Below are 27,212 nucleotides of genomic sequence, written 5' to 3'. Positions count from 1 at the left end.
GTTGTACTTTCTATAGTGAATAATAGTATGTATAGTATAGTATGTATAGTGTAATGTAGTATACCATGTATAGTATAATGTCGACTTGTATATAGTAGTATGTATAGTGTAGTATAGTACAGTGTAGTATGTGTAGTGTGGGATTGTATAGTGTAGTATTTATAGTATAGTGTAGTATAGTATAGTATTATATAGTGTAGTATGTCTAGCGTAATATTGTATAGTGTAGTATTGTGGTGTAGTATGTATAGTGTAGTATTGTGGTATACTTTGTATAGTGTAGTATAGTATGTGCAGTATGTATAGTGTAGTATTGTGGTATACTTTGTATAGGTGTAGTATAGTATGTGCAGTATGTATAGTATGTATAGTGTAGTATTGTGGTATACTTTGTATAGTGTAGTATAGTATGTGCAGTATGTATAGTATGTATAGTGTAGTATTTTGGTGTAGTATGTATAGTATAGGAGTATACTTTGTATAATGTAGTATAGTATGTGCAGTATGTGTAGTATAGTATGTATAGTGTATTGTAGTATTGTGGTATACTTTGTATATGGTAGTATAGTATGTGTAGATGTGTAATATAGTATTGTAGTTTGTATAGTATGTGTAGTATAGTATTGTAGTTTGTATAGTGTAGCATTGTATAGTGTAGTATTGTGGTATACTTTGCATAGTTTAGTATAGTATCTGTAGTATAGTATTGTAGTTTGTATAGTGTAGTATTGTGGTACACTTTGTATAGTGTAGCATAGTATTGTGTAGTGTATAGTATAGTGTAGTATTGTGGCATAGTATAGTAGTTTGTATAGTTTAGTATTGTGGTGTAGTGTAGTATTGTATAGTGAAGTATTGTGGTACACTTTGCATTGTGTAGTAGTTTGTATAGTGTAGTATTGTTATGTATTATGTATAGTGTAGTATTGTGGTACACTTTGTATAGTATAATAGTTTGTATAGTGTAGTATTGTGGTACACGGTGTATAGTAGTTTGTATAGTGTAGTATTGTAGTTTGTATTGTGTAGTATTGTATAGTGTAGTATTGTGGTACACTGTGTATTGTATAGTAGTTTGTATAGTGTAGTATTGTAGTTTGTATAGTGTAGTATTGTGGCACACTGTGTACAGTATAGTAGTTTGTATAGTGTAGTATTGTGGTACACTGTGTATAGTAGTTTGTATAGTGTAGTATTGTGGTATAGTGTAGTATTGTATAGTGTGTATTGTGGTACACTGTGTATAGTATAGTAGTTTGTATAGTGTAGTATTGTGGTACACTGTGTATAGTATAGTAGTTTGTATAGTGTAGTATTGTGGTGTAGTGTAGTTTGCATAGTGTAGTATTGTATAGTGTAGTATTGTGGTAGACTGTGTACAGTATAGTAGTATTGTATAGTGTGTATTGTGGTATAGTGTGTATAGTATAGTAGTTTGTATAGTGTAGTATTGTGGTACACTGTGTATAGTAGTTTGTATAGTGTAGTATTGTGGTGTAGTGTAGTATTGTATAGTGTAGTATTGTGGTGTAGTGTAGTATTGTATAGTGTAGTATTGTGGTGTAGTGTAGTTTGTATAGTGTAGTATTGTGGTGTATTATGTATAGTGTAGTATTGTGGTACACTGTGTATAGTATAGTAGTTTGTATAGTGTAGTATTGTGGTGTAGTGTAGTATTGTATAGTGTAGTATTGTGGTACACTGTGTATAGTATAGTAGTTTGTATAGTGTAGTATTGTGGTGTAGTGTAGTATTGTGGTACACTGTGTATAGTAGTTTGTATAGTGTAGTATTGTATAGTGTAGTATTGTGGTACACGGTGTATAGTATAGTAGTTTGTATAGTGTAGTATTGTGGGGTAGTGTAGTATTGTGGTACACTGTGTATAGTAGTTTGTATAGTGTAGTATTGTGGTACACTGTGTACAGTATAGTAGTTTGTATAGTGTAGCATTGTGGTGTAGTGTAGTATTGTATAGTGTAGTATTGAGGTACACTGTGTATAGAATAGTAGTTTGTATAGTGTAGTATTGTGGTGTAGTGTAGTATTGTATAGTGTAGTATTGTGGTGTTGTAGTTTGTATAGTGTAGTATTGTGGTGTATTATGTATAGTGTAGTATTGTGGTACACTGTGTATAGTATAGTAGTTTGTATAGTGTAGTATTGAGGTACACTGTGTATAGAATAGTAGTTTGTATAGTGTAGTATTGTGGTGTATTATGTATAGTGTAGTATTGTGGTACACTGTGTATAGTATAGTAGTTTGTATAGTGTAGTATTGTGGTACACTGTGTATAGAATAGTAGTTTGTATAGTGTAGTATTGTGGTGTAGTGTAGTATTGTATAGTGTAGTATTGTGGTGTAGTGTAGTAATGTATAGTGTAGAATTGTGGTACACTGTGTATAGTATAGTAGTTTGTATAGTGTAGTATTGTGGTGTAGTGTAGTATTGTGGTACACTGTGTATAGTAGTTTGTATAGTGTAGTATTGTATAGTGTAGTATTGTGGTACACTGTGTACAGTATAGTAGTTTGTATAGTGTAGTATTGTGGTACACTGTGTACAGTATAGTAGTTTGTATAGTGTAGTATTGTGATGTAGTGTAGTATTGTGGTATACTGTGTATAGTAGTTTGTATAGTGTAGTATTGTATAGTGTAGTATTGTGGTACACTGTGTACAGTATAGTAGTTTGTATAGTGTAGTATTGTGGTGTAGTGTAGTAATGTATAGTGTAGAATTGTGGTACACTGTGTATAGTATAGTAGTTTGTATAGTGTAGTATTGTGGTGTAGTGTAGTATTGTGGTACACTGTGTATAGTAGTTTGTATAGTGTAGTATTGTATAGTGTAGTATTGTGGTACACGGTGTATAGTAGTTTGTATAGTGTAGTATTGTGGTACACTGTGTACAGTATAGTAGTTTGTATAGTGTAGTATTGTGGTGTAGTGTAGTATTGTGGTACACTGTGTATAGTAGTTTGTATAGTGTAGTATTGTATAGTGTAGTATTGTGGTGCACGGTGTATAGTAGTTTGTATAGTGTAGTATTGTGGTACACTGTGTACAGTATAGTAGTTTGTATAGTGTAGTATTGTGGTGTAGTGTAGTATTGTATAGTGTAGTATTGTGGTGTAGTGTAGTTTGTATAGTGTAGTATTGTGGTGTATTATGTATAGTGTAGTATTGTGGTACACTGTGTATAATATAGTAGTTTGTATAGTGTAGTATTGTGGTGTAGTGTAGTATTGTATAGTGTAGTATTGTGGTGTAGTGTAGTAATGTATAGTGTAGAATTGTGGCACACTGTGTATAGTATAGTAGTTTGTATAGTGTAGTATTGTGGTGTAGTGTAGTATTGTGGTACACTGTGTATAGTAGTTTGTATAGTGTAGTATTGTATAGTGTAGTATTGTGGTACACTGTGTACAGTATAGTAGTTTGTATAGTGTAGTATTGTGGTACACTGTGTACAGTATAGTAGTTTGTATAGTGTAGTATTGTGGTGTAGTGTAGTAATGTATAGTGTAGAATTGTGGTACACTGTGTATAATATAGTAGTTTGTATAGTGTAGTATTGTGGTGTAGTGTAGTATTGTGGTACACTGTGTATAGTAGTTTGTATAGTGTAGTATTGTATAGTGTAGTATTGTGGTACACTGTGTATAGTAGTTTGTATAGTGTAGTATTGTGGTACACTGTGTACAGTATAGTAGTTTGTATAGTGTAGTATTGTGGTGTATTATGTATAGTGTAGAATTGTGGTACACTGTGTATAGTATAGTAGTTTGTATAGTGTAGTATTGTGGTGTAGTGTAGTATTGTGGTACACTGTGTATAGTAGTTTGTATAGTGTAGTATTGTATAGTGTAGTATTGTGGTGCACGGTGTATAGTAGTTTGTATAGTGTAGTATTGTGGTACACTGTGTACAGTATAGTAGTTTGTATAGTGTAGTATTGTGGTGTAGTGTAGTATTGTATAGTGTAGTATTGTGGTGTAGTGTAGTTTGTATAGTGTAGTATTGTGGTGTATTATGTATAGTGTAGTATTGTCGTACACTGTGTATAGTATAGTAGTTTGTATAGTGTAGTATTGTGGTGTAGTGTAGTATTGTATAGTGTAGTATTGTGGTATAGTGTAGTAATGTATAGTATAGTAGTTTGTATAGTGTAGTATTGTGGTGTAGTGTAGTATTGTGGTACACTGTGTATAGTAGTTTGTATAGTGTAGTATTGTATAGTGTAGTATTGTGGTACACTGTGTACAGTATAGTAATTTGTATAGTGTAGTATTGTGGTACACTGTGTACAGTATAGTAGTTTGTATAGTGTAGTATTGTGGTGTAGTGTAGTATTGTGGTACACTGTGTATAGTAGTTTGTATAGTGTAGTATTGTATAGTGTAGTATTGTGGTACACGGTGTATAGTAGTTTGTATAGTGTATTATGTATAGTGTAGTATTGTGGTACACGGTTTATAGTAGTTTGTATAGTGTAGTATTGTGGTGTAGTGTAGTATTGTGGTACACTGTGTATAGTAGTTTGTATAGTGTAGTATTGTATAGTGTAGTATTGTGGTACACGGTGTATAGTAGTTTGTATAGTGTATTATGTATAGTGTAGTATTGTGGTACACGGTGTATAGTAGTTTGTATAGTGTAGTATTGTGGTGTAGTGTAGTATTGTGGTACACTGTGTATAGTAGTTTGTATAGTGTAGTATTGTATAGTGTAGTATTGTGGTACACGGTGTATAGTAGTTTGTATAGTGTATTATGTATAGTGTAGTATTGTGGTACACGGTGTATAGTAGTTTGTATAGTGTAGTATTGTGGTGTAGTGTAGTATTGTGGTACACTGTGTATAGTAGTTTGTATAGTGTAGTATTGTATAGTGTAGTATTGTGGTACACGGTGTATAGTAGTTTGTATAGTGTATTATGTATAGTGTAGTATTGTGGTACACTGTGTATAGTAGTTTGTATAGTGTAGTATTGTATAGTGTAGTATTGTGGTACACGGTGTATAGTAGTTTGTATAGTGTATTATGTATAGTGTAGTATTGTGGTACACTGTGTATAGTAGTTTGTATAGTGTAGTATTGTGGTGTAGTGTAGTATTGTGGTACACTGTGTATAGTAGTTTGTATAGTGTAGTATTGTATAGTGTAGTATTGTGGTACACGGTGTATAGTAGTTTGTATAGTGTAGTATTGTGGTACACTGTGTATAGTAGTTTGTATAGTGTAGTATTGTGGTGTAGTGTAGTATTGTGGTACACTGTGTATAGTAGTTTGTATAGTGTAGTATTGTATAGTGTAGTATTGTGGTACACGGTGTATAGTAGTTTGTATAGTGTAGTATTGTATAGTGTAGTATTGTGGTACACTGTGTATAGTATAGTAGTATTGTATAGTGTAGTATTGTGGTATAGTGTGTATAGTATAGTAGTATTGTATAGTGTAGTATTGTGGTACACTGTGTATAGTATAGTATTATTGTATAGTGTAGTATTGTGGTATAGTGTGTATAGTATAGTAGTATTGTATAGTGTAGTATTGTGGTACACTGTGTATAGTATAGTATTATTGTATAGTGTAGTATTGTGGTATAGTGTGTATAGTATAGTAGTATTGTATAGTGTAGTATTATTGTATAGTGTAGTATTGTGGTACACTGTGTATAGTATAGTAGTATTGTATAGTGTAGTATTGTGGTACACTGTGTACAGTATAGTAGTTTGTATAGTGTAGTATTGTGGTACACTGTGTATAGTAGTTTGTATAGTGTAGTATTGTGGTGTAGTGTAGTATTGTGGTACACTGTGTATAGTAGTTTGTATAGTGTAGTATTGTATAGTGTAGTATTGTGGTACACGGTGTATAGTAGTTTGTATAGTGTAGTATTGTATAGTGTAGTATTGTGGTACACTGTGTATAGTATAGTAGTATTGTATAGTGTAGTATTGTGGTATAGTGTGTATAGTATAGTAGTATTGTATAGTGTAGTATTGTGGTACACTGTGTATAGTATAGTATTATTGTATAGTGTAGTATTGTGGTATAGTGTGTATAGTATAGTAGTATTGTATAGTGTAGTATTATTGTATAGTGTAGTATTGTGGTACACTGTGTATAGTATAGTAGTATTGTATAGTGTAGTATTGTGGTACACTGTGTACAGTATAGTAGTTTGTATAGTGTAGTATTGTGGTACACTGTGTATAGTATAGTATTATTGTATAGTGTAGTATTGTGGTATAGTGTGTATAGTATAGTAGTATTGTATAGTGTAGTATTATTGTATAGTGTGTATAGTATAGTAGTATTGTATAGTGTAGTATTGTGGTACACTGTGTATAGTATAGTATTATTGTATAGTGTAGTATTGTGGTATAGTGTGTATAGTATAGTAGTATTGTATAGTGTAGTATTATTGTATAGTGTAGTATTGTGGTACACTGTGTATAGTATAGTAGTATTGTATAGTGTAGTATTGTGGTACACTGTGTACAGTATAGTAGTTTGTATAGTGTAGTATTGTGGTACACTGTGTACAGTATAGTAGTTTGTATAGTGTAGTATTGTGGTACACTGTGTATAGTATAGTAGTATTGTATAGTGTAGTATTGTATAGTGTGTATAGTATAGTAGTATTGTATAGTGTAGTATTGTGGTACACTGTGTACAGTATAGTAGTATTGTATAGTGTGTATTGTGGTATAGTAGTATTGTATAGTGTAGTATTGTGGTACACTGTGTACAGTATAGTAGTTTGTATAGTGTAGCCCTGTCTAGTCCTGTAGCCCCGTCCCCATTGTGCGGTGCGGCACGCGTTGCCATGGTGACGCACAATCCGTGGTGACGCCGGTGTGTACAGCGCTGCTCCTGGTAACCTGCTCGGAGCCGGGCACGGAGGCGGCACACGGGGGCACAGCACCGGGTATACTGCTCTCTCCTCCCGTACACTGACTGTACCTCTCCGCTCCTCTCCGGATCTTCCTTCTTCACTTTCTCGGCTGCCCCCGGTCTCCTGTCAGGCGGCCTCCCCCGTCTCCTCCACCCTTTGCTTTCCTCCTCACACTATCGCTGTCTCTGTCCTCCACCTTTACTTCTGTTTCACATGATGCGTTTTCTGTCCTTCCGTTTAGTTGTGATGTGTATAGTAGCCGGTTATTGGAGCCGGGGCCGCTCTGTGTGTGAATTCAAAAAGCGGGAAACACTGGAGGAGTTGCCCGTAGCAACGAGACGACCAATCAGAACGCAGCTGTTAGGTTCCTAGCGCAGGATAGAAAGTGAAAGACAAAATCTGATTGGTTGCTATGGAAAAACTGCTTCTGGTTGCTATGGGAAACTACTGCAATAGATAGTAGACAAAGGGTTGCAAAAAACTACAACTCCCAGCATGCCTGGGAGTTGTAGTTTTGCAACAGCAGGAGGTCCATAGTTTGGAGACCACTGCTAAACACCATACATAGGGGATAAGTGTTAAAGTGGTTTTCCCCTACAGCAGTGGTCTCCAACCTGCGGACCTCCAGATGTTGCAAAACTACAACTCCCAGGCATGCTGGGAGTTGTAGTTTTTTGCAACCCTTTGTCTACTATCTATTGCAGTAGTTTCCCATAGCAACCAGAAGCAGTTTGAAGACCACTGCCCTACAGTATAGGTCAGGGTCTCCCAACCAGGGTGTCTCCAGCTGTTGCAAAACTACAACTCCCAGCATGCCCGGACAGCCAACGGCTGTCCGGGCATGCTGGGAGTTGTAGTTTTGCAACAGCTGGATGTACACTGGTATAGGTGATAAATGTGTGATCAATAGGGGTCCCGCTTACAGGACACTCACCATCTTGAGACACACATCTATTACCTTTTTTCTCTATTGTTGTGCCCCCTTATTGTGAGTGGTCTTTGGGGTGCTCAGCATGCGGCAGTATTTTGTCTGTCCGTTTTTGCGACAGACGCTCCTAATGCAAATTTCCGACTCAGGTGCCAACCTAGATGTGTAGATTCTGCTACAAATTTTTACCATTACGCTCATCAGTTTGTGTGTCTCCACCTCTCCTATAGAGATACAGGGAGGGGTGTGTCGGCCACCGCTTTGTGCGGTGGTCGACAGCAATCCGTGCACGGAGAAGAGGTCGCTAAGTGCACGGAGAGAACCAGGGTGCCCGCCAGTAGATCGAGGGGGTCCGACTGCTGGGACACTTATCCCCTATCCTGTGGATAGAGAAAAAGATGTCCTGTACCGGAGTACCGCTTTAGGCTCTATTCACGCGTACAGTATTCTGCGCAGGATTTCAAGCTGTGTTCAGTCATTTCGTTTACATTGAAATCTGCAGCAGAAAATCCTGCGCATCAAATCTGCGCAGATTACTGTACAGGTGAATAGACCATTAAAGGGGTATTCCAGGAAAAAACTTTTTTATATATATATATATCAACTGGCTCGAGAAAGTTAAACAGATTTGTAAATTACTTCTATTAAAAAATCTTAATCCTTTCAGTATTTATGAGCTTCTGAAGTTGAGTTGTTCTTTTCTGTCTAAGTGCTCTCTGATGACACGTGTCTCGGGAACCGCCCCGTTTAGAAGAGGTTTGCTATGGGGATTTCCTTCTAAACTGGGCAGTTCCCGAGACACATGTCATCAGAGAGCACTTAGACAGAAAAGAACAACTCAACTTCAGCAGCTCATAAGTACTGAAAGGATTAAGATTTTTTTAATAGAAGTAATTTACAAATCCGTTTAACTTTCTGGAGCCAGTTGATATATAAAAAAAGTTTTTTCCTGGAATACCCCTTTAAGCACCAATACCAGAGGAGGTTGCTGCAAGCTGATTCCGCGTGGAATTTCCTTGCGATTGATATTCAGAGCGGAAACTCTGTAGTGTGAACGCACCCTAAAACGAAAAAGCAAGCAAAATGCAAATAAGTGTTTTTATTTTCTGTTTTTTTTTAATAATTATTATTATTATTTCTTCTTTTTTGTGAATTTTAAACAAAAGAAGTTTCTGAAACATAGACATGGGGGTGGGGATTTATCGTTGGTTCTACCCCGTTTTTGTGAGGTTGATTTGTCGCACTATTTGCTGTTTACAGACTTTTCATTGCAAGTTTTGCTTTAGAAGCTTTTTCATAATATTGTGTATTGATGCCACGGTCTGGTTACCTTTTCGCAGTGATCATGAATTTATCATCAATTTGTCGCAAATCTAACTATTTCCCACTGGCCTGTGGACGACAGTGGTAAATAGTTACAACACTTTGGCGCTCCCTATTGTTTTTAATGGCAATACGCAATGCACTGAATATTTTTCAGCACGCGTTTCGGATACGCTGGAGTAAGTGACATGTCGCCTATTCTGTGGGGGTGAGTGTCGCAAATGCAGAACACGGGTAAGCGAGCGTTCTACGTATTTTCCTTCATAGCTGAAGCACTTTAGATCAGTGTTGCCCCACCAGGGTGCCTCCAGCTGTTGCAAAACTACGACTCCCAGCATGCCCGGACAGCCAAAGGCTGTCCGGGCATGCTGGGAGTTGTAGTTTTGCAACAGCTGAAGGCACCCTGGTTGGGAAACAACTACTTTAGATTCTGTAGCTTTTGGAATCATCTGATGGATATTATCTGCTAGATCTGGGCATGGGCTTTAATAGGTCACTGGCATCTAAGCGGAGCTGACATACTAATGCCTCTATTGTGTGTGTGCCTGACCCATATGGCAGCTATAGGAGGGGGACAAGCTTGAGCAAATTAAATTGAGCCAGATTAATTGAGCCGTTAAATGCAATCGTGTACGATAGCAATAAGTTAATAGGAGACAGTCGTGCAGCCATGTTTTGCCGGTCACACACAAATGGCTCTATAACAGTGTTTCCCAACCAGCGTGCCTCTAGCTGTTGCAAAACTACAACTTTCACCATGCCCGGATTTTGTTTTTAAAAGGTGGTCTATCAGCTCACTGAGGGATCTGGTTACATGCTGCCCATACTAGTCTATTAAGAGAGGGGCATGTAGCTGTAGAGAGCGAGAAGCAGGCGCTGCAGGAGTTTACAGAATATCCACTCGGATTTATTATGAGCGGAGTTCTGCTCGCAGCGGACTATAGTTTTCAATAGAATTCTGCTGCGCTGTGCATACTGCAGAAATTCCGGACACATTCATTCTTTTAGTGGAATTCTGCTTGGACTGCATTGCCATCAATAGGTATGGTGCATATCTGGGCAGTCCTAGCACCAATGTTCCTCAGTGTGCACATACCGTAAGTGGTATATCTCACCCCAGTGATGGATTCACAGCTTATACTTGCTTGATGTTGCTTTATTATGTCCTCCATGCTGCTGCTTCTTCTTTTTTAAATCAACTGGTGCCTGAAAGTTAAACAGATTTGTAAATTACTTCTATAAAAAAAAATCTTAATCCTTCCAGTACTTATTAGCTGCTGAATACTACAGAGGAAATTCTTTTCATTTTGGAATACAGTGCTCTCTGCTGACATCAAGAGCACAGTGCTCTCTGCTGACATCTCTGTCCATTTTAGGAACTGTCCAGAGCAGCATATGTTTGCTATGGGGATTTTCTCCTACTCTGGACAGTTCTTAAAATGGATAGAGATGTCAGCAGAGAGCACTGTGGTCGTGATGTCAGCAGAGAGCACTGTGTTCCAAAAAGAAAAGAATTTCCTCTGTAGTATTCAGCAGCTAATAAGTACAGGAAGGATTAAGATTTTTTTTTAATAGAAGTAATTTAAAAATCTGTTTAACTTTCTGGCACCAGTTGATTTAAAAAAAAAAAAAAAAAGAAGTTTTCCACCGGAGTACCCCTTTAAGTTGAGAAATAGGATAGCAGTGAGGGAATCCCCTCTCCAGTATGTGCATTGTATGGAGACATCATAGAGGCTAGGCTGCACCCACTAGCTCAGAGACAATACCTGCAGAGGGGTTATACAATTATATGATGGCCAGAAATAGTGGCGCTCCTCATATAACTAACATTTTCCCAGATGGTAACAGAGGGTCCCGATGAAATCTGCTTGTCGCCTATGGCTTTATTCTTCATGCCCCTTCCCCTCTGCCCAGTTTTAAGGGACCAAATCTGAACACAGCGCCTATAAGCTTATGTCTAGGTATTCAAGTTGTAAAACGGAGTTAAAGGGGTATTCCAGGAAAAAACTTATATATATATATATATATATATATATATATATATATATATATATATCAACTGGCTCCAGAAAGTTAAACAGATTTGTAAATGACTTCTATAAAAAAATCTTAATCCTTTCAGTACTTATGAGCTCCTGAAGTTGAGTTGTTCTTTTCTGTCTAAGTGCTCTCTGATGACACGTGTCTCGGGAACTGCCCAGTTTAGAAGAGGTTTGCTATGGGGATTTGCTTCTAAACTGGGCGTTTCCGGAGACAGGTGTCATCAGAGAGCACTTAGACAGAAAAGAACAACCTTAACTTCAGAAGCTCATAAGTACTGAAAGGATTAAGATTTTTTAATAGAAGTCATTTACAAATCTGTTTAACTTTCAGGAGCCAGTTGATATATATATATATATATATATATATAAAAGTTTTTTTTCCTGGATAACCCCTTTAACCCTAAATGCAAAGTATATATTCTTCTCACACTAGAGCTATGCTTGGCTTCGATAGACATAGTACTTCTTTCTTAGGCATGTCAGTATGATTGAGTAATTCCTTCCAAGAGTAGGAAACTCCGAGCCCACTGAACTTCACAATAACAATACGGCTGAAGGGCTGCCAGTAATCCGCTGGTTATTAAAGGGGGAGGACGTAAATGTCGAAAAAAAAAACTGAGAAACTCTCAAGTCTGCACATGAACTCGGCTCAGGATGAGGATTTTGTAACTGCAATCTGCGCAGGTCACCCGTAGGGTTCTGTGGGTATAGTAGTCTTACATCACTTTTGGAGGGGAAGTGAAGGGGGGGAAGCTGGGGATGTGGTAAGGAGGGGGAGGGATGCTAAGAAGAGGCTTTTATTATGGTCAGCTGACTTAGCCGGGAGAATCAACAGAAATGGCCGTAAGCTGGAAAGAGCGCTGGCAAACCACGCAGAGGTATGTAAGACCGAAAGCAATGCAGACAAAAAAAAAAAGGATAGAAAGGAACGGAGAAAGTGAGAGTTGCAAATATTTTGGTGCAAGAAAGTGAGTGCAAGACAGGCGAGTGCAGGAAAGAAAGCCGAAAAGAGCGAGAGAAGGATGGTGAGGACTGTAAAGTACATTCAAGACCAAAAAGTAGAGGAAGAAGCAGACAGGAAGATTTAATGGGCCAGAAACAGGAAGACGAAAAACCAAAAAGGGGAGGATGCAGTTGTTTCGAAACTGCGCTCATCTCCGTTTGGCGAAGTTACTTAGCAAAGTCCTACGAGCTTTTACGGTGTCTTCAATATTTGTGTCCCAGCAGGTGATATGACACTGGGGGAGGACGTGGGGGACCCGTGTCACTCTCCCTGACCATGGACGGTCATAAGCGTCAGCAGACGAGTGTCAGCAGCGACGACGACGAGAACATTTTTGCACGGTACATGGATGAGAATGGAGTCATTGGGATGGATGAAGAGGGGCTCCTGGAGCTGGACGGTCAAGGCGACCTAGAGCTGCTGGACGAAGATGAGGAGCAGGTGCTGGCGTTCGATGAAGAGGGAATGGTGGAAATAGACCAAGGGGATGGACCTTATCCAGGGGAACCCTCAGACGATAACAGATCAGGTAGGCAGAGTCGGCAAGAAGATTTTTAGTTTGTTTTAGGTGGCAGAAGAAAGTAGTGATATTCTAAGTCACGATACAGGTAAGTGACTCTTTTGCTGAATATCTCAGGTTCTAGACCAGTGGTCTCCAACCTGCGGACCTCCAGATGTTGCAAAACTACAACTCCCAGCATGCCCGGACAGCCGTTGGCTGTCCGGGCATGCTGGGAGTTGTAGTTTTGCAACATCTGGCGGTCCGCAGGTTGGAGACCACTGTTCTAGACTATTGTTCTAAGAAATAGGATTTCTACGTAGCCAGTCTATTTCCTGTGCAGGTACGGCCAGAAGCCTTAGTGGTGGATGACCCCTTTATGGCAATCATACATGTTGAAGTCTGTACAGTTTCCCAATATAACAGCATCTAAGACAGTGTTTTCCGACCAATGCACCTCCAGCTGTTGCAAAACTACAGCTCCCAGCATGCATGGGGAGCCAAAAACCTGTAGCTGTTGCAAAACTACAACTCCAGGCATGCTGGGAATTGTAGTTTTGCAACATATGGCTTTCCGCAGGTTGGAGACCACTGTTCTAGACTATTGTTGTGAGAAATAGGATTTCTACGTAGCCAGTCTATTTCCTGTGCAGGTACGGCCAGAAGCCTTAGTGGTGGATGACCCCTTTATGGCAATCATACATGTTGAAGTCTGTACAGTTTCCCAATATAACAGCATCTGGGGCAGTGTTTTCTGACCAGTGGACCTCCAGCTGTTGCAAAACTACAACTCCCAGCATGCCTGGAGAGCCAAAAACCTGTAGCTGTTGCAAAACTACAACTCCGGGCATGCTGGGAGTTGTAGTTTTGCAACATCTGGAGGCACGCTGGGTGGAAAACACTGATGTAAGGGTTCAAAATAACTTATCGGGGTACTCCGGAGGGAAAGAAAAGTTTTCAAATCAACTGGTTCCAGAAAGTTATACAGGCTTGTAAATTACTTCTATATAAAAAATATTAATCCTTCCAGTACTTAGCTGCTGTATGCCCCAGAGGAAGTTGTGTAGTTCTATACAGTCTGACCACAGGGCTCTCTGCTGCCACCCCTGTCCATGTCAGGAACTGTCCAGAGCAGGAGAGGTTTGCTATGGGAATTTACATACAGTTCCTGACACGGACAGAGGGGGCAGCAAAGTGCACTGTGGTTAGACTGGAAAGAATTTCTTAAATCCACCATCGTATATATGCAAATCATGCATAAATTAAATCTAAAACATAGCTCATTGAGCAGGAATATTATGTATCTATAATGTATTGTTGATTTTTTTTTCTTATAGGGGATCGCAGCTCATTGGAACACCCCAGTAGATCAATAACATTGCCATCTGCATTAAATCGTCATCCCCCAAGTAGGGACCAACAACTGGACATGACTGAAGATGAAGTGGATCGAGGGAGTTCGCTGGGAGCATGGGATGGGGATGAAGATGACAACTGGAACCAAGGACAGTCAGAACTTCTCGATAAAAGTCCTGTACATGGAAGGTATGGAGAATATGACCATACATCACTAACAGAAGAGCAATGGGACCAGAACCCTGGGAATGTGGTAGATTATTCTGATACCCCAGATAATGGGGAAGGTCAAAGTGTCACTGAATCCTTATCTCCATCATCCCCTCCCGTTCCCAGCACTTGGGACATTGGACTCATGAATCCTTTTGGTAGATTAAGCATTACCCCTCGGATAGAAGACGAAACACTCCCAGAATCTTCCTGTACAGAAAGTGGGGGAAGCCCAGAAGCCATACCAAATCAAATCCCTACAAACATCTCCAACCTAACCAGGGACTTCAAACAGGCCCGGACCGAAAGATCTAAGCCCACCTCAACACCTTCCAGAACACAGAATGCAGAGCCCACCATTGTGAAGAAAAACAAGCACTTTTCCACGCCTAAGTATGGCAGAGGACAACTGAACTACCCCTTGCCTGATCTTTCCAAAGTTGGTCCCAAAGTCAAATTCCCCCGTGATGAAGATGGATATCGCCCTCCTCAGCCGCGCAGACCAGAAAAGCCAAGCCAAGGAGCTCCTGTTATCTTCAAGTCCCCAGCAGAGATAGTAAAGGAAGTCCTACTCAGCAGCACAGAAAAACCTCTTCACGAACCAGTTGTCCCCCCTGCGGTACCACAAGAATTCAAGACCCCGCAACAAGCCACGGTGCTGGTTCATCAGCTGCAGGTCTGTAACAGAGTTTTATGACATCTCTAGATCACTTTCAAGCATTACTATGATTCGTATTTTACTTGCGTCTACACATTAAAGAGAACCTGTCATCAGCTTCACCAGCACTAACCTATAGGCTTGTAGTGCGGGTGACACTTATGACAACGGTACTTACCGTTTGCTGATCTATCGCTTCTTTCTAATGTTATTCTTCTATTTTTTTATTATACAAATAAAGTAGATTGGTGCATTTCCTAGCCCCTAGTGCACCATGACTTTTTGCCTGGATCTTCACAGTAAACGCCCCCCTTTTCCTGTGTGGGAAGGTGTCTACTCTGAAAATCAACAGCAGAAAATCTGAAGCAAAATTCACACGGCCTTGTTTTTATGCTGCAGTTAATCAGCAGAAAAATAATAAGAATGTGTGAACTGACCCTTTGGGGTACATTCACACACTCGTAACTAGCAGTGGGTTTGCTGCTGCGGGAAATCCACTGCGAGTTGTGCTGCCATTCACTTGTATGGATCCACGGACTGTCCGCAATAGTGGCAGATTTGCAGACTTCCGGTGGACCTGTTGAAATGAATGGTAGCGTAACTCACAGCGGATTTCCCCCAGCAGGAAACTTGCTGCTAGTTACAAGCGTGTGAACGCACCCTAAATTTTTCAGAACTTTTTAACTGATGACCTATCTTCAGAAATTCTAAGTGAATGGAGCCGAAAGCAGATGGTTCCATTCATTGTGTAGTGGCCGTGCTTGGTTTCTGTAGCTCATTCACTTCATTGGGAGCTGAGCTGCAGTTACCCGACACGGCCACTACACAATGGATGGAGCTGTCTGCATCCAACTCTGTTTACTGTGTACATCCAGGAACAAAAGGTTCCACTGGACATCTAAAAATAGACCATCAATTAATCAGGGTTTTTTCAGGTCTTTGATATTGAGGACCATAGATATCATATTGGCAGGGTCTGACCCTCTCCGTCCTTGCTATTCATTTTTTTTAATCGACTGCAGACAACTGAATTGTTTACAAGGCACAGCGCTGTACCTTTTATAGTGGCTGCGCCTGGTATTGCTTGCGTAGTAAAGTTAGGTTCACACCATGTTTTTTGTCTCCTATCACTGCTTCTGTCGGACATTACATTTAATAATATAAGTCAATGGGAAATGGATAATGACGTATGGCCAAGGAGGGGAGGATATGGATGAGGGGAAGGGGTATGGGTGAATGAAAGGGACTAAGCTTTAAAGCTGAAATTCCAGACTAGAGATGAGCGAACTTACAGTAAATTCGATTTGTCACGAACTTCTCAGCTCGGCAGTTGATGACTTATCCTGCATAAATTAGTTCAGCTTTCAGGTGCTCCGGTGGGCTGGAAAAGGTGGATACAGTTCTAGGAAAGAGTCTCCTAGGACTGTATCCACCTTTTCCAGCCCACCGGAGCACCTGAAAGCTGAACTAATTTATGCAGGAAAAGTCAGCAACCGCCGAGCCGAGAAGTTCGCGACGAATCGAATTTACTGTAAGTTCGCTCATCTCTATTCCAGACACAGCCACAAAAAAATGTATGGCACTGTGCCTTGTAAACATTTGGACAGTCAGCTCCCCACCAATCTGATATTGATGGGCCAGTAAGTCTCAGTAAATCCCTGTGCATCTTGTACATACCGTATTACAGCTCTGTAGGGTTGTACAGTACCATAGTGATGTCCTTGTAGAAGTCTAGAGGGTTCAGCTATATCTCCTTTATAGTTTTGTTTTTTTTACTTTGTAACATAAGCCACACCGCATTTGTTATTTGTAACCATCCCATATTAAATTGGTATTTCAAAATTAAACCAACAATCAACTATCAAAAGTAAATAGTAACGTTAAGCCTTAGGCCATGTTTAGATGGCAGAATTTCCAAGCAGAATATTCCGCTCTGAAATTCCACTGATTTCAATGGGATTTTGCACATGGCGGAATTTCCGCAGCAGAGACATCTGCCTAGGAACTCCAGATTTTGGCGTCTGCAGAAACAATGAACATGTTCATTGTTTGTGCGGATTCTGCTTGGAAATACATTGGCGAATTTCCGAGCGGTCCTAGCACCAGTGGAACATGCAGATTTGCGTAACGGTTGTCTGTGTTTTCCAAGCAGACATTCCGCAAATTTTCAGCTTTGATAATAGCCTGAGGCTACATTAATATGTAGAGAAAGATAACCTGCAAATCCCCTGAAGTTGCACATCACTATTTTCCACATCAAAACCTGTGCAAAGGAAAAGTTGCCCAGTTGCCCATATCCTTAACGAAAATAGTGCAAAATTCCAGCTCCCAAAATTATATCATATAAAAGTTCAAAATTTATTTCACATGATTAAAAATGATTTAGCAATGAAAACCAAAATAGGTGATTTTAAAAGCATAGCAGAAACGCAGACGCGTTTCGAACCATCATTGTTCTTAGTTATGACACCATGACTAAGAACCATGATGGTTTGAACGCCGACGCATTTCACACCATCATGGCTCTTAGTCATGGTGTCATAACTAAGAACAATGATGGTTCGAAACGCGTCAGCATTTCTGCTATGCTTTTAAAATCGCCTATTTTGGTTTTCATTCCTTCATCATTTTTAATCATGTGAAATACATTTTTGACTTTTATATGATATAATTTTAAGAGCTGGAATTTTGCACTATTTTCGTCAAGGATCTGTTCACACCAAGTATGCGGCTTGGATACCTGTTCCGTGCTTCCTAAAGACAACTGAAGTCCCTCCATTTCAAAGAATCTACAGGGCGGTGAGCTGATCTTTATTTCTATATATATATATACCAGTTGCCCATAGCAACCAATCAGATCGCTTCTTTCATTTTGCAGAGGCCTTGGTAAAAATAAAAGAAGCGATCTGATTGGTTGATTGATTGCAACTTTTCCTCTGGACAGGTTTTAATAAATCTCCCCCCACAATTCAAATTTTTCTACAGAATCTGCTGCAGATTCAGCTCAGATTTCAGCAGCATTTCTGCACCAGATTGGGCGTGCTCATTTTTTTTGTTTGATCGGGTGTTGACAACTTCATGTACTGCAATTAGCTGCAGACTTAGGGTTGCCAAATCCGCATTGCAAATCTGCCGCGTCTGAACACACCCTTATTTATGAAAACTGAAAAACAGGCCTTGTTGCCCATAGCAACCAGTCACAGCGCAGAGAAAACGTTTCTAAACGAGTTCCCGGATGTGAAAGCTGAGATTCGGTTGTCGTGGGCAACAAGGGCATTTATCCCGTTGCCTTCCTTTAATAAATGGGGCAGGTTTTTTTTACAGCAGAAAATCGGCAGTGTTTTGGCAGCAGAAACACTGCAGATTTTCAGATCTGGATTTTCTGATGCTGAAAATATACAGTGTATCCGTCCTATGTGAACAATAACCTGATATGACAGTAATCTGTTATTTATTGTTTTGGTTGTTATTGTTCTATTCATATTTTGCACAAGATATGATTAAAAAAATCTCATATTCTGTGGAAATTTTATGTAAAAAACTGTATATGATTTTATATTTTTCTCCTTCATTTGCACTGTACTTACTGTTGTGTTGTTTTCTTGTCTATTACCCTTAATACATAATCACCTTCCTTCACCTCCCCTCTTACTTCTTTACAGGAGGATTACCACAAGCTGCTCACTAAGTACGCCGAAGCCGAAAATACCATTGACCGTCTGAGACTAGGAGCTAAAGTAAGAAATGTAGCACATCAGTGTAAATGGTATAACATGTAGAGCAGTGTTTCCCAACCTGGGTGCCGCAGCTGTTGCAAAACTACAACTCTCAGCATGCTGGGATTTGCCAGTTTGCAACAGCTGGAGGCACCCTTTTTTGGGAAACACCAATGTAGAGGGTTTAGGCCTTTGCTGGTTTTATTTATCACCTTAGTATAGTGTTTCCCAAGCAGGGTGCCTCCAGCTGTTGCAAAACTACAACTCCCAGCATGCCCGGACAGCCGTTGGCTGTCCGGGCATGCTGGGAGTTGTAGTTTTGCAACAGCTGGAGGCACACGGGTTCAGAAACACTACCTTAGTAAGTTATCAATATATATAAGACATTCTATTCGAGGACATTTTATTTTAATTTTTAGCAGCAAGCAAGGGAAAAAGCCTAAAATAAACCCTATGGCAATTGCCACCATGATTACTGTAACAGTGAAGCCGACTTTCTTCACCACCCTCAGGTTCTTGGCAATTCCCCCCTAGAATATAAGTACTTTAGGAATTTGCACAGTTTGCCATTTGCTAAAAACCAGCCCCCGAAGTTATGATACAATTGTTGGATATGCTCTTGGGAATAATGAAAGGTTACAGTGCCATAAATGATAAGCTTGAAGAGATATGCATAGATAGATAGATATTAGATAGATAGATATGTGATAGATAGATAGATAGATATGTGATAGATAGATAGATAGATAGATAGATATTAGATAGATAGATATGTGATAGATAGATAGATAGATATGTGATAGATAGATAGATAGATAGATAGATATTAGATAGATAGATATGTGATAGATAGATGATAGATATGAGATAGTTAGATAGATATGAGATAGATATGAGATAGATAGATATGAGATAGATAGATAGATAGATATGAGATAGATAGATAGATAGATAGATATGAGATAGATAGTTATGAGATAGATAGATATGAGATAGATAGATAGATATGTGATAGATAGATAGGTAGATAGATATGAGATAGATAGATATGAGATAGATAGATAGATATGAGATAGATAGTTATGAGATAGATAGATATGAGATAGATAGATAGATAGATATGTGATAGATAGACAGATATGTGATAGATAGATAGATAGATAGATAGATAGATAGATATGAGAGATAGATAGATAGATAGATACAAAAACAACAAGGAAAGACGTACTTCCCAAATAAAGTGCACGGGTGCCGTCAGCCAGATCCCAGGTCCAGGGGTCCACGTAGGTACAAACAGATAAGCAGCAGCAACACCGTTTTAAAGTGCAAATAGTGTCCTTTATTCACACAACGTGAGGCGACGTTTCGGTTTGCTCACCAAACCATTTTCAAGCCATTTTGGCTTGAAAATGGTTTGGTGAGCAAACCGAAACGTCGCCTCACGTTGTGTGAATAAAGGACACTATTTGCACTTTAAAACGGTGTTGCTGCTGCTTATCTGTTTGTAAATAGATAGATAGATATGAGAGATAGATAGATAGATAGATATGAGATAGATAGATATGAGATAGATATTAGATAGATAGATATGAGATAGATAGATAAATATGAGAGATAGATAGATAGATAGATATAAGATAGATAGATATAAGATAGATAGATAGATAGATATGAGATAGATAGAGAGATAGATATGAGATAGATAGATAGATAGATTTAAGATAGATAGAGAGATAGATATGAGAAATAGATATTAGATAGATAGAGAGATAGATATGAGATAGATATGAGATAGATATTAGATAGATAAATATGAGATAGATAGATAAATATGAGATGGATATGAGAGATAGATAGATAGATATGAGATAGATAGATAGATAGATATGAGATAGATAGATAAATATGAGATAGATACATGAGATGATGGCTGAATGAATGAATAGATAGATATAAATCCAAGGAAGCAACACTCCAAATGAAGATGCACGGGTTCCTGCTGCTGTTGATCCTGGTCAGGGATGAAAATTATCTATTCAAAGACAAAGCAGTGGCACTCCAAAATGGGGAAACAAGTGATCTTCATTCAGGGAAGCAAGGAGTGAATAAAGATCACCTTTTTCACCATTTTGGAGTGCCACTGCTTTGTCTTTGAATAGACAGATAGATAGATAGATAGATAGAGAGTAACCTATTGGTTTCTACAGGTGCATCTATACTCGGACCCTCCACAACCAGGTCACAGTGTCCAGATGGGAACAATCTTTCAAGGATCAAAAGTTATGGAATTTTCCATACCAAAAGCACAGACTGCAACTTTCAGCTCAGAAAATGATCATCAGGAGATGGCAGAAGAGACGTCAGGTAAGTAAGAGGATTTTACAATGAGTACATGGTACTGGAATACCCCCCTTTCAGGCTAGAGTCACACATGTGTTTTTTGAGGTAACTTTTTTGGAATCACAGCAAGAAGGAGGTGACAAAGAGAGAGGTATAAAGGAAGGACATGTTTCCTTACTGTTGGATTTACCTTTTGCTTCAGTAAACCTGCATGAGATTAAAGGGGTATTCCAGGGAAAAACTTCTTTTTTATATATCAACTGGCTCCAGAAAGTTGAACAGATTTGTAAATTACTTCTATTAAAAAATCTTAATCCTTTCAGTACTTATGAGCTTCTGAAGTTAGGGTTGTTCTTTTCTGTCTAAGTAATCTCTGATGACACGTGTCTCGGGAACCGCCCAGTTTAGAAGAGGTTTGCTATGGGAATTTGCTTCTAAACTGGGCAGTTCCCGAGACACGTGTCATCAGAGATAACTTAGACAGAAAAGAACAACCCTAACTTCAGGAGCTCATAAGTACTGAAAGGATTAAGATTTTTTAATAGAAGTAATTTACAAATCTGTTTAACTTTCTGGAGCCAGTTGATATATAAAAAAAAAGTTTTTTCCTGGATAACCCCTTTAAGCTTTTTCAAAAGGATAGCGAGTCATAAGCAGTTGAAGTGCTTGTCATTGTGCACTTCACTCCCAACTTATTCACTGCTTTAGTCTTTACAGTGAATAAGATAGACAGAGCGAACGACCAGGTAATGAAGAGTACTGCCACATACTTCACCAGTCATAATTCAGGATCGCAGCAGGTCTCAGCACTGAGACCCGTCACCACCTAAACCTTTGACATATATGGACGACATATCATAAGGTTTTTCACATGACAGAAATGCTTTAAAGGGGTATTCCAGGAAAAAAAAAACTTGATTTTATATATATATATATATATATATATATATATATATATAAATCAACTGGCTCCAGAAAGTTAAACAGATTTGTAAGTGACTTTTATTAAAAAATCTTAATCCTTCCAGTACTTATCAGCTGCTGAACTTGAGTTATTCTTTTCTGTCAGGCAGCAGTGCTCTCTGCTGACACCTCTGCTTGTCTCAGTAACTGTCCAAAATCCCCATAGCAAACCTCTAATGCTTCGGACAGTTCCTGAGACAAGCAGAGGTGTCAGCAGAGAGCACTCTTGTCAGAAAGAAAAGAACAACTCAACTTGAGCAGCTGATAACTACTGGAAGGATTAAGATTTTTTAATAGAAATAATTTACAAATCTGTTTAACTTTTTGGAGCCAGTTGATTTATATATATATATATATATATATATATATATATATATATATATATAAAGTTTTTTCCCTGAATACCCCTTTAATACATGCTCAGTGTTTCAGGAGTCTTCCAGACTCCATTATTTTAAAATAACGGTGTGTCTAGACCAGTGTTTCCCAACCCATGTGCCTCCAGCTGTTGCAAAACTACAATTCCCAGCATGCCCAGACAGCCTTCGGCTGTCTGGGCATGCTGGGAGTTGTAGTTTTGCAACAGCTGGAGGCACACTGGTTGGGTAAAACACCTCTATACATTGCTGAGTGTTTTATAAAATAATCTTATGAGGGATCTTAGCTGACCTCTTTACTACTAGGTCACATTGTGCTTGAAGAAGTCAGGAGAGGAAGTTGTGGTATGTGATACTTTTTGGACAGTTGCATTAAAATAAGCAAGATTACTTAGTGACTGGCTAAAAAGTATTCCATCCCAAGTACTCCCACTTCCTCTCTACGTCTAATGTGCATAGTTTACATTGGCCAATGTCTTCCCCGTATTTTTTTTAATTAAAGGGGTATTCCAGGAAAAAACTTTTATTTATATATATATATATATATATATATATATATATATATATATATATCAACTGGCTCCAGAAAGTTAAACAGATTTGTAAATTACTTCTATAAAAAAATCTTAATCCTTTCAGTACTTATGAGCTTCTGAAGTTAAGGTTGTTCTTTTCTGTCTAAGTGCTCTCTGATGACACCTGTCTCGGGAAACGCCCAGTTTAGAAGAGGTTTGCTATGGGAATTTGCTTCTAAACTGGGCGTTTCCCGAGACACGTGTCATCAGAGAGCACTTAGACAGAAAAGAACAACCTTAACTTCAGAAGCTCATAAGTACTGAAAGGATTAAGATTTTTTAATAGAAGTAATTTACAAATCTGTTTAACTTTCTGGAGCCAGTTGATATATAAAAAAAAATTTTTTCCTGGATAACCCCTTTAAGCTTTTTCAAAAGGATAGCGAGTCATAAGCAGTTGAAGTGCTTGTCATTGTGCACTTCACTCCCAACTTATTCACTGCTTTAGTCTTTACAGTGAATAAGATAGACAGAGCGAACGACCAGGTAATTAAGAGTACTGCCACATACTTCACCAGTCATAATTCAGGATCGCAGCAGGTCTCAGCACTGAGACCCGTCACCACCTAAACCTTTGACATATATGGACGACATATCATAAGGTTTTTCACATGACAGAAATGCTTTAAAGGGGTATTCCAGGAAAAAAAAAACTTGATTTTATATATATATATATATATATATATATATATATATATAAATCAACTGGCTCCAGAAAGTTAAACAGATTTGTAAGTGACTTTTATTAAAAAATCTTAATCCTTCCAGTACTTATCAGCTGCTGAACTTGAGTTATTCTTTTCTGTCTGGCAGCAGTGCTCTCTGCTGACACCTCCGCTTGTCTCAGTAACTGTCCAAAATCCCCATAGCAAACCTCTAATGCTTCGGACAGTTCCTGAGACTAGCAGAGGTGTCAGCAGAGAGCACTCTTGTCAGAAAGAAAAGAACAACTCACTTGAGCAGCTGATAACTACTGGAAGGATTAAGATTTTTTAATAGAAATAATTTACAAATCTGTTTAACTTTTTGGAGCCAGTTGATTTATTTATATATATATATATATATATATATATATATATAAGTTTTTTTTCCCTGAATACCCCTTTAATACATGCTCAGTGTTTCAGGAGTCTTCCAGACTCCATTATTTTAAAATAACGGCGTGTCTAGACCAGTGTTTCCCAACCCATGTGCCTCCAGCTGTTGCAAAACTACAATTCCCAGCATGCCCAGACAGCCTTCGGCCGACAGCCAACTAGCTCCAGAAAGTTAAACAGATTTGTAAATTACTGTACTTCTGTTAAAAAATCTTAATCCTTTCAGTACTTATGAGCTTCTGAAGTTAAGGTTGTTCTTTTCTGTCTAAGTGCTCTCTGATGACACCTGTCTCGGGAAACGCCCAGTTAAGAAGAGGTTTGCTATGGGAATTTGCTTCTAAACTGGGCGTTTCCCGAGACAGGTGTCATCAGAGAGCACTTAGACAGAAAAGAACAACCTTAACTTCAGAAGCTCATAAGTACTGAAAGGATTAAGATTTTTTAATAGAAGTAATTTACAAATCTGTTTAACTTTCTGGAGCCAGTTGATATATATATATATATATATATATATATATATATATAAAGTTTTTTCCTGGATAAACCCTTTAAATAAAGCAGTCTGAAGAAAAGATAAGGCTCTCGGTATCAATAGATCAGGCCTTTTCGTTTCTTGTTACACATTTAACCACATCTCTAAACCGCAATAAACTTATTTGCTTAACTTCCTTTTCCTGTGTATATGTTTGTGTATAAGTCACAGCTACAGCTTAGGCTATTTCAGTAGCGAATATTTCTAGGTCAGTGTATCACAGGTATCTTCAGCTAGAGACCCTTCTTGCTGAGACCAACTAATTAAAGGGTTACTCCCCTGGAAAACATAATTATTATTATTTTTTTTTTTTAAATCAACTTGTGCCAGAAAGTTAGGGTGTGTTCAGACCACGATTTTACTATACAGTTTCATAAAAAAAACGTATGCAACCGTACAGAAAACCGCGCCCATAGGCTTCCCATTCAAAACCGTATGCACCATAATGTATACGGTTGCCTCCGTTTTTCAAACCGTACAGTTTTTAACTTTTTTTTTTTCCGGACAGAAAACCGTAGCCTACCACGGTTTTTGGTCCGGGTGAAAAACTGTATTAAACTGCATACGTTTTTTTTTTTGTTTTGTTTTTTTAACATGGGAGTCAATGGGAACCGTACAGAACAGTATGTGCGGTTTTTGGCTTTACTCATTTTTTTTGCTTGGAATTTCAATCAAACAAGTGAAACTTTATTCATAATGGAGTGAAAAGTTAAAAACGTATACGTTTTTTTCTTAAAAAACGGATGCAACCGGACACCATTTTTCAAACCGTTTACCGTTTTCAACCGTATTCAGATAAAAATGTGTACACATGTTTTGATACAGTTTAGTCCGGTTTTGAGGAATCCGTTTTTTTTATCAAAAACCTGATACAAAACTGTATTGCAAAAACGGGGTGTGAACCCAGCCTTAAACAGATTTGTAAAAAGTAACAAACAGGTGTGGAATACGCGTTTCGGAGGGGCTCCCTCCTTCCTCAGGTCCAGGTTACAGTATGTAGGTAAAGAATCATGTATATATGGTGCTTTACTTACACACTGTAACCTGGACATGAGGGAGTCCCTCCAAAATGCGTATTCCACGCCTGTTTGTTAGTTTTTATGACTATTAATAAAAAGTACTACTACTTTACACCCGACCCCTTTGTCACCACGCCGGTGTAGCGCTACTGTGCCGCAGCCGGATTTTCACTGGAAGGAAAGGAAACCCCTGCCGGGATTTCCACCTCCCACATCTGTACTCCTAACAGCAGACAAGACAGACAAGGCCAGAATTCCCTGGTGCCATGCTGCTTAACCACACAGAAACTACAGCTAAATGCACATAATATAAAGACAATGTAAAATACATGGTTTTGCACAGGAAACACAGTTTCACCAAACATTTCACACTTTCCACAGCAAAACAACATAAGCTACAATGATTTTACCTGAACCCTCTTTGCTTGTATTAACTGTGGGGGTGTCAGGAATTCTGTCAGGATTTAGGAATGGATTCTGGAATCCTGAACTTGCAACAAGAGTTTGTGTTAGGCGCAGCATTGTCATACACCAAATCCAAAATGTGGTAAAAATGATGTATTTGGTGATGTGGATTTCTACAGATTCTCTGTATTTTGTTGTAGGTTCCTCTGAACATCAAAAACTCTCTGAGACACCCCCCGTCCATACCTTCCCAGAAACCTCTGGTTCTTCCTCTCTTCATCCACCTGAAGACATTGCTTCCGCTCTCACATCACACTTAGAGGCCCTTTACCAAGAGGTTGTGCTGCATTTATTTTATAATATTGGACTATAGTTATTAATGCTTTAAAGGGGTACTCCGCTGCTCAGCATTTGGAACAAACTGTTCTGAACGCTGGAGCCAGCGCCGTGAGCTCGTGACGTAATAGCCCCGCCCCCTCATGGAGTCACGCCCCGCCCCCTCAATGCAAGTATATGGGAGGGGGCGTGACGACCGTCACGCCCCCTCCCATATACTTGCATTGAGGGGGTGGGACGTGACGTCATGAGGGGGCGGGGCTATTACGTCACAAGCTCCTGGCTCCAGCATTCGGAACAGTTTTTTCCAAACGCTGAGCAGCAGAGTACCCCTTTAAAAGTTAACATTCCTAAAAGGCATTATGTAATCCACACATTCAAGAAGCTGTATGCATACTTTAGTAATATAATGTAGTTGTATTTACTTTCTTAAAGGGGTACTCCGGTGAAAAGCTTTTTCTTTTATTTCTTTTATTTTTTTAAATCATCTGGTGCCAGAAAGTTAAAACAGATTTGTAAATGACTTCTATTAAAAAATCTTAATCCTTCCATTACTTATTAGCTGCTGAATGCTACAGAGGAAATTATTTTCTTTTTGGAACACAGAGCTCTCTGCTGAATCACGAGCACAGCGCTCTCTGCTGACATCTCTGTCCATTTTAGGAACTGACCTGAACAGCATATGTTTGCTATGGGGATTTTCTCCTACTCTGGACAGTTCTTAAAAAGGACAGAGATGTCAGCAGAGAGCACTGTGGTCGTGATGTCAGCAGAGAGCTCTGTGTTCCAAAAAGAAAACCGTTTCCTCTGTAGTATTCAGCAGCTAATAAGTACTGGAAGGATTAAGATTTTTTAATAGAAGTAATTTACAAATCTGTTTAACTTTCTGGCACCAGTTGATTTATAAAAGAAACATTTTCCACCG

The 27,212-nt window shown here is 38.8% G+C and overlaps 1 protein-coding gene and 1 long non-coding RNA gene across 19 annotated transcripts in view; one reads left to right on the top strand and one right to left on the bottom strand.

Annotated features, from left to right (window-relative positions):
- Positions 1-7,332, bottom strand: part of LOC130291252 (uncharacterized) — a 200,850-nt gene extending 193,518 nt beyond the window's left edge. For 5 of the 12 annotated variants that reach the window (XR_008847840.1, XR_008847848.1, XR_008847838.1 and 2 more), the window contains exon 1: positions 6,977-7,332. This is a non-coding gene — a long non-coding RNA (uncharacterized LOC130291252). The remainder of the gene's footprint in view (positions 1-6,976) is intronic. The other 7 variants (XR_008847843.1, XR_008847841.1, XR_008847845.1 and 4 more) reach the window with 5 other exon arrangements.
- The window catches only part of AKNA (AT-hook transcription factor), a 58,485-nt gene continuing 38,084 nt past the window's right edge, over positions 6,812-27,212 (top strand). Inside the window, exons 1-7 of one of the 7 annotated variants that reach the window (XM_056539825.1) lie at positions 6,897-6,941; positions 9,317-9,393; positions 12,426-12,733; positions 14,041-14,945; positions 18,590-18,664; positions 20,851-21,007; positions 26,152-26,288. In XM_056539825.1, coding sequence (XP_056395800.1) covers positions 12,481-12,733; positions 14,041-14,945; positions 18,590-18,664; positions 20,851-21,007; positions 26,152-26,288 — 1,527 coding nt within the window. In that variant the 5' untranslated portion in view covers positions 6,897-6,941; positions 9,317-9,393; positions 12,426-12,480. Of the gene's footprint in view, positions 6,942-9,316; positions 9,394-11,989; positions 12,080-12,101; positions 12,734-14,040; positions 14,946-18,589; positions 18,665-20,850; positions 21,008-26,151; positions 26,289-27,212 lie in introns of those variants that run through there. The other 6 variants (XM_056539824.1, XM_056539823.1, XM_056539827.1 and 3 more) reach the window with 6 other exon arrangements.

This window comes from Hyla sarda, chromosome 9 (assembly GCF_029499605.1).
Source record: "Hyla sarda isolate aHylSar1 chromosome 9, aHylSar1.hap1, whole genome shotgun sequence".
Lineage (NCBI taxonomy): Eukaryota > Metazoa > Chordata > Amphibia > Anura > Hylidae > Hyla > Hyla sarda.
Note: the sequence above shows the minus strand (reverse complement) of the source record. Positions and strands in the feature narration are given on the sequence as shown.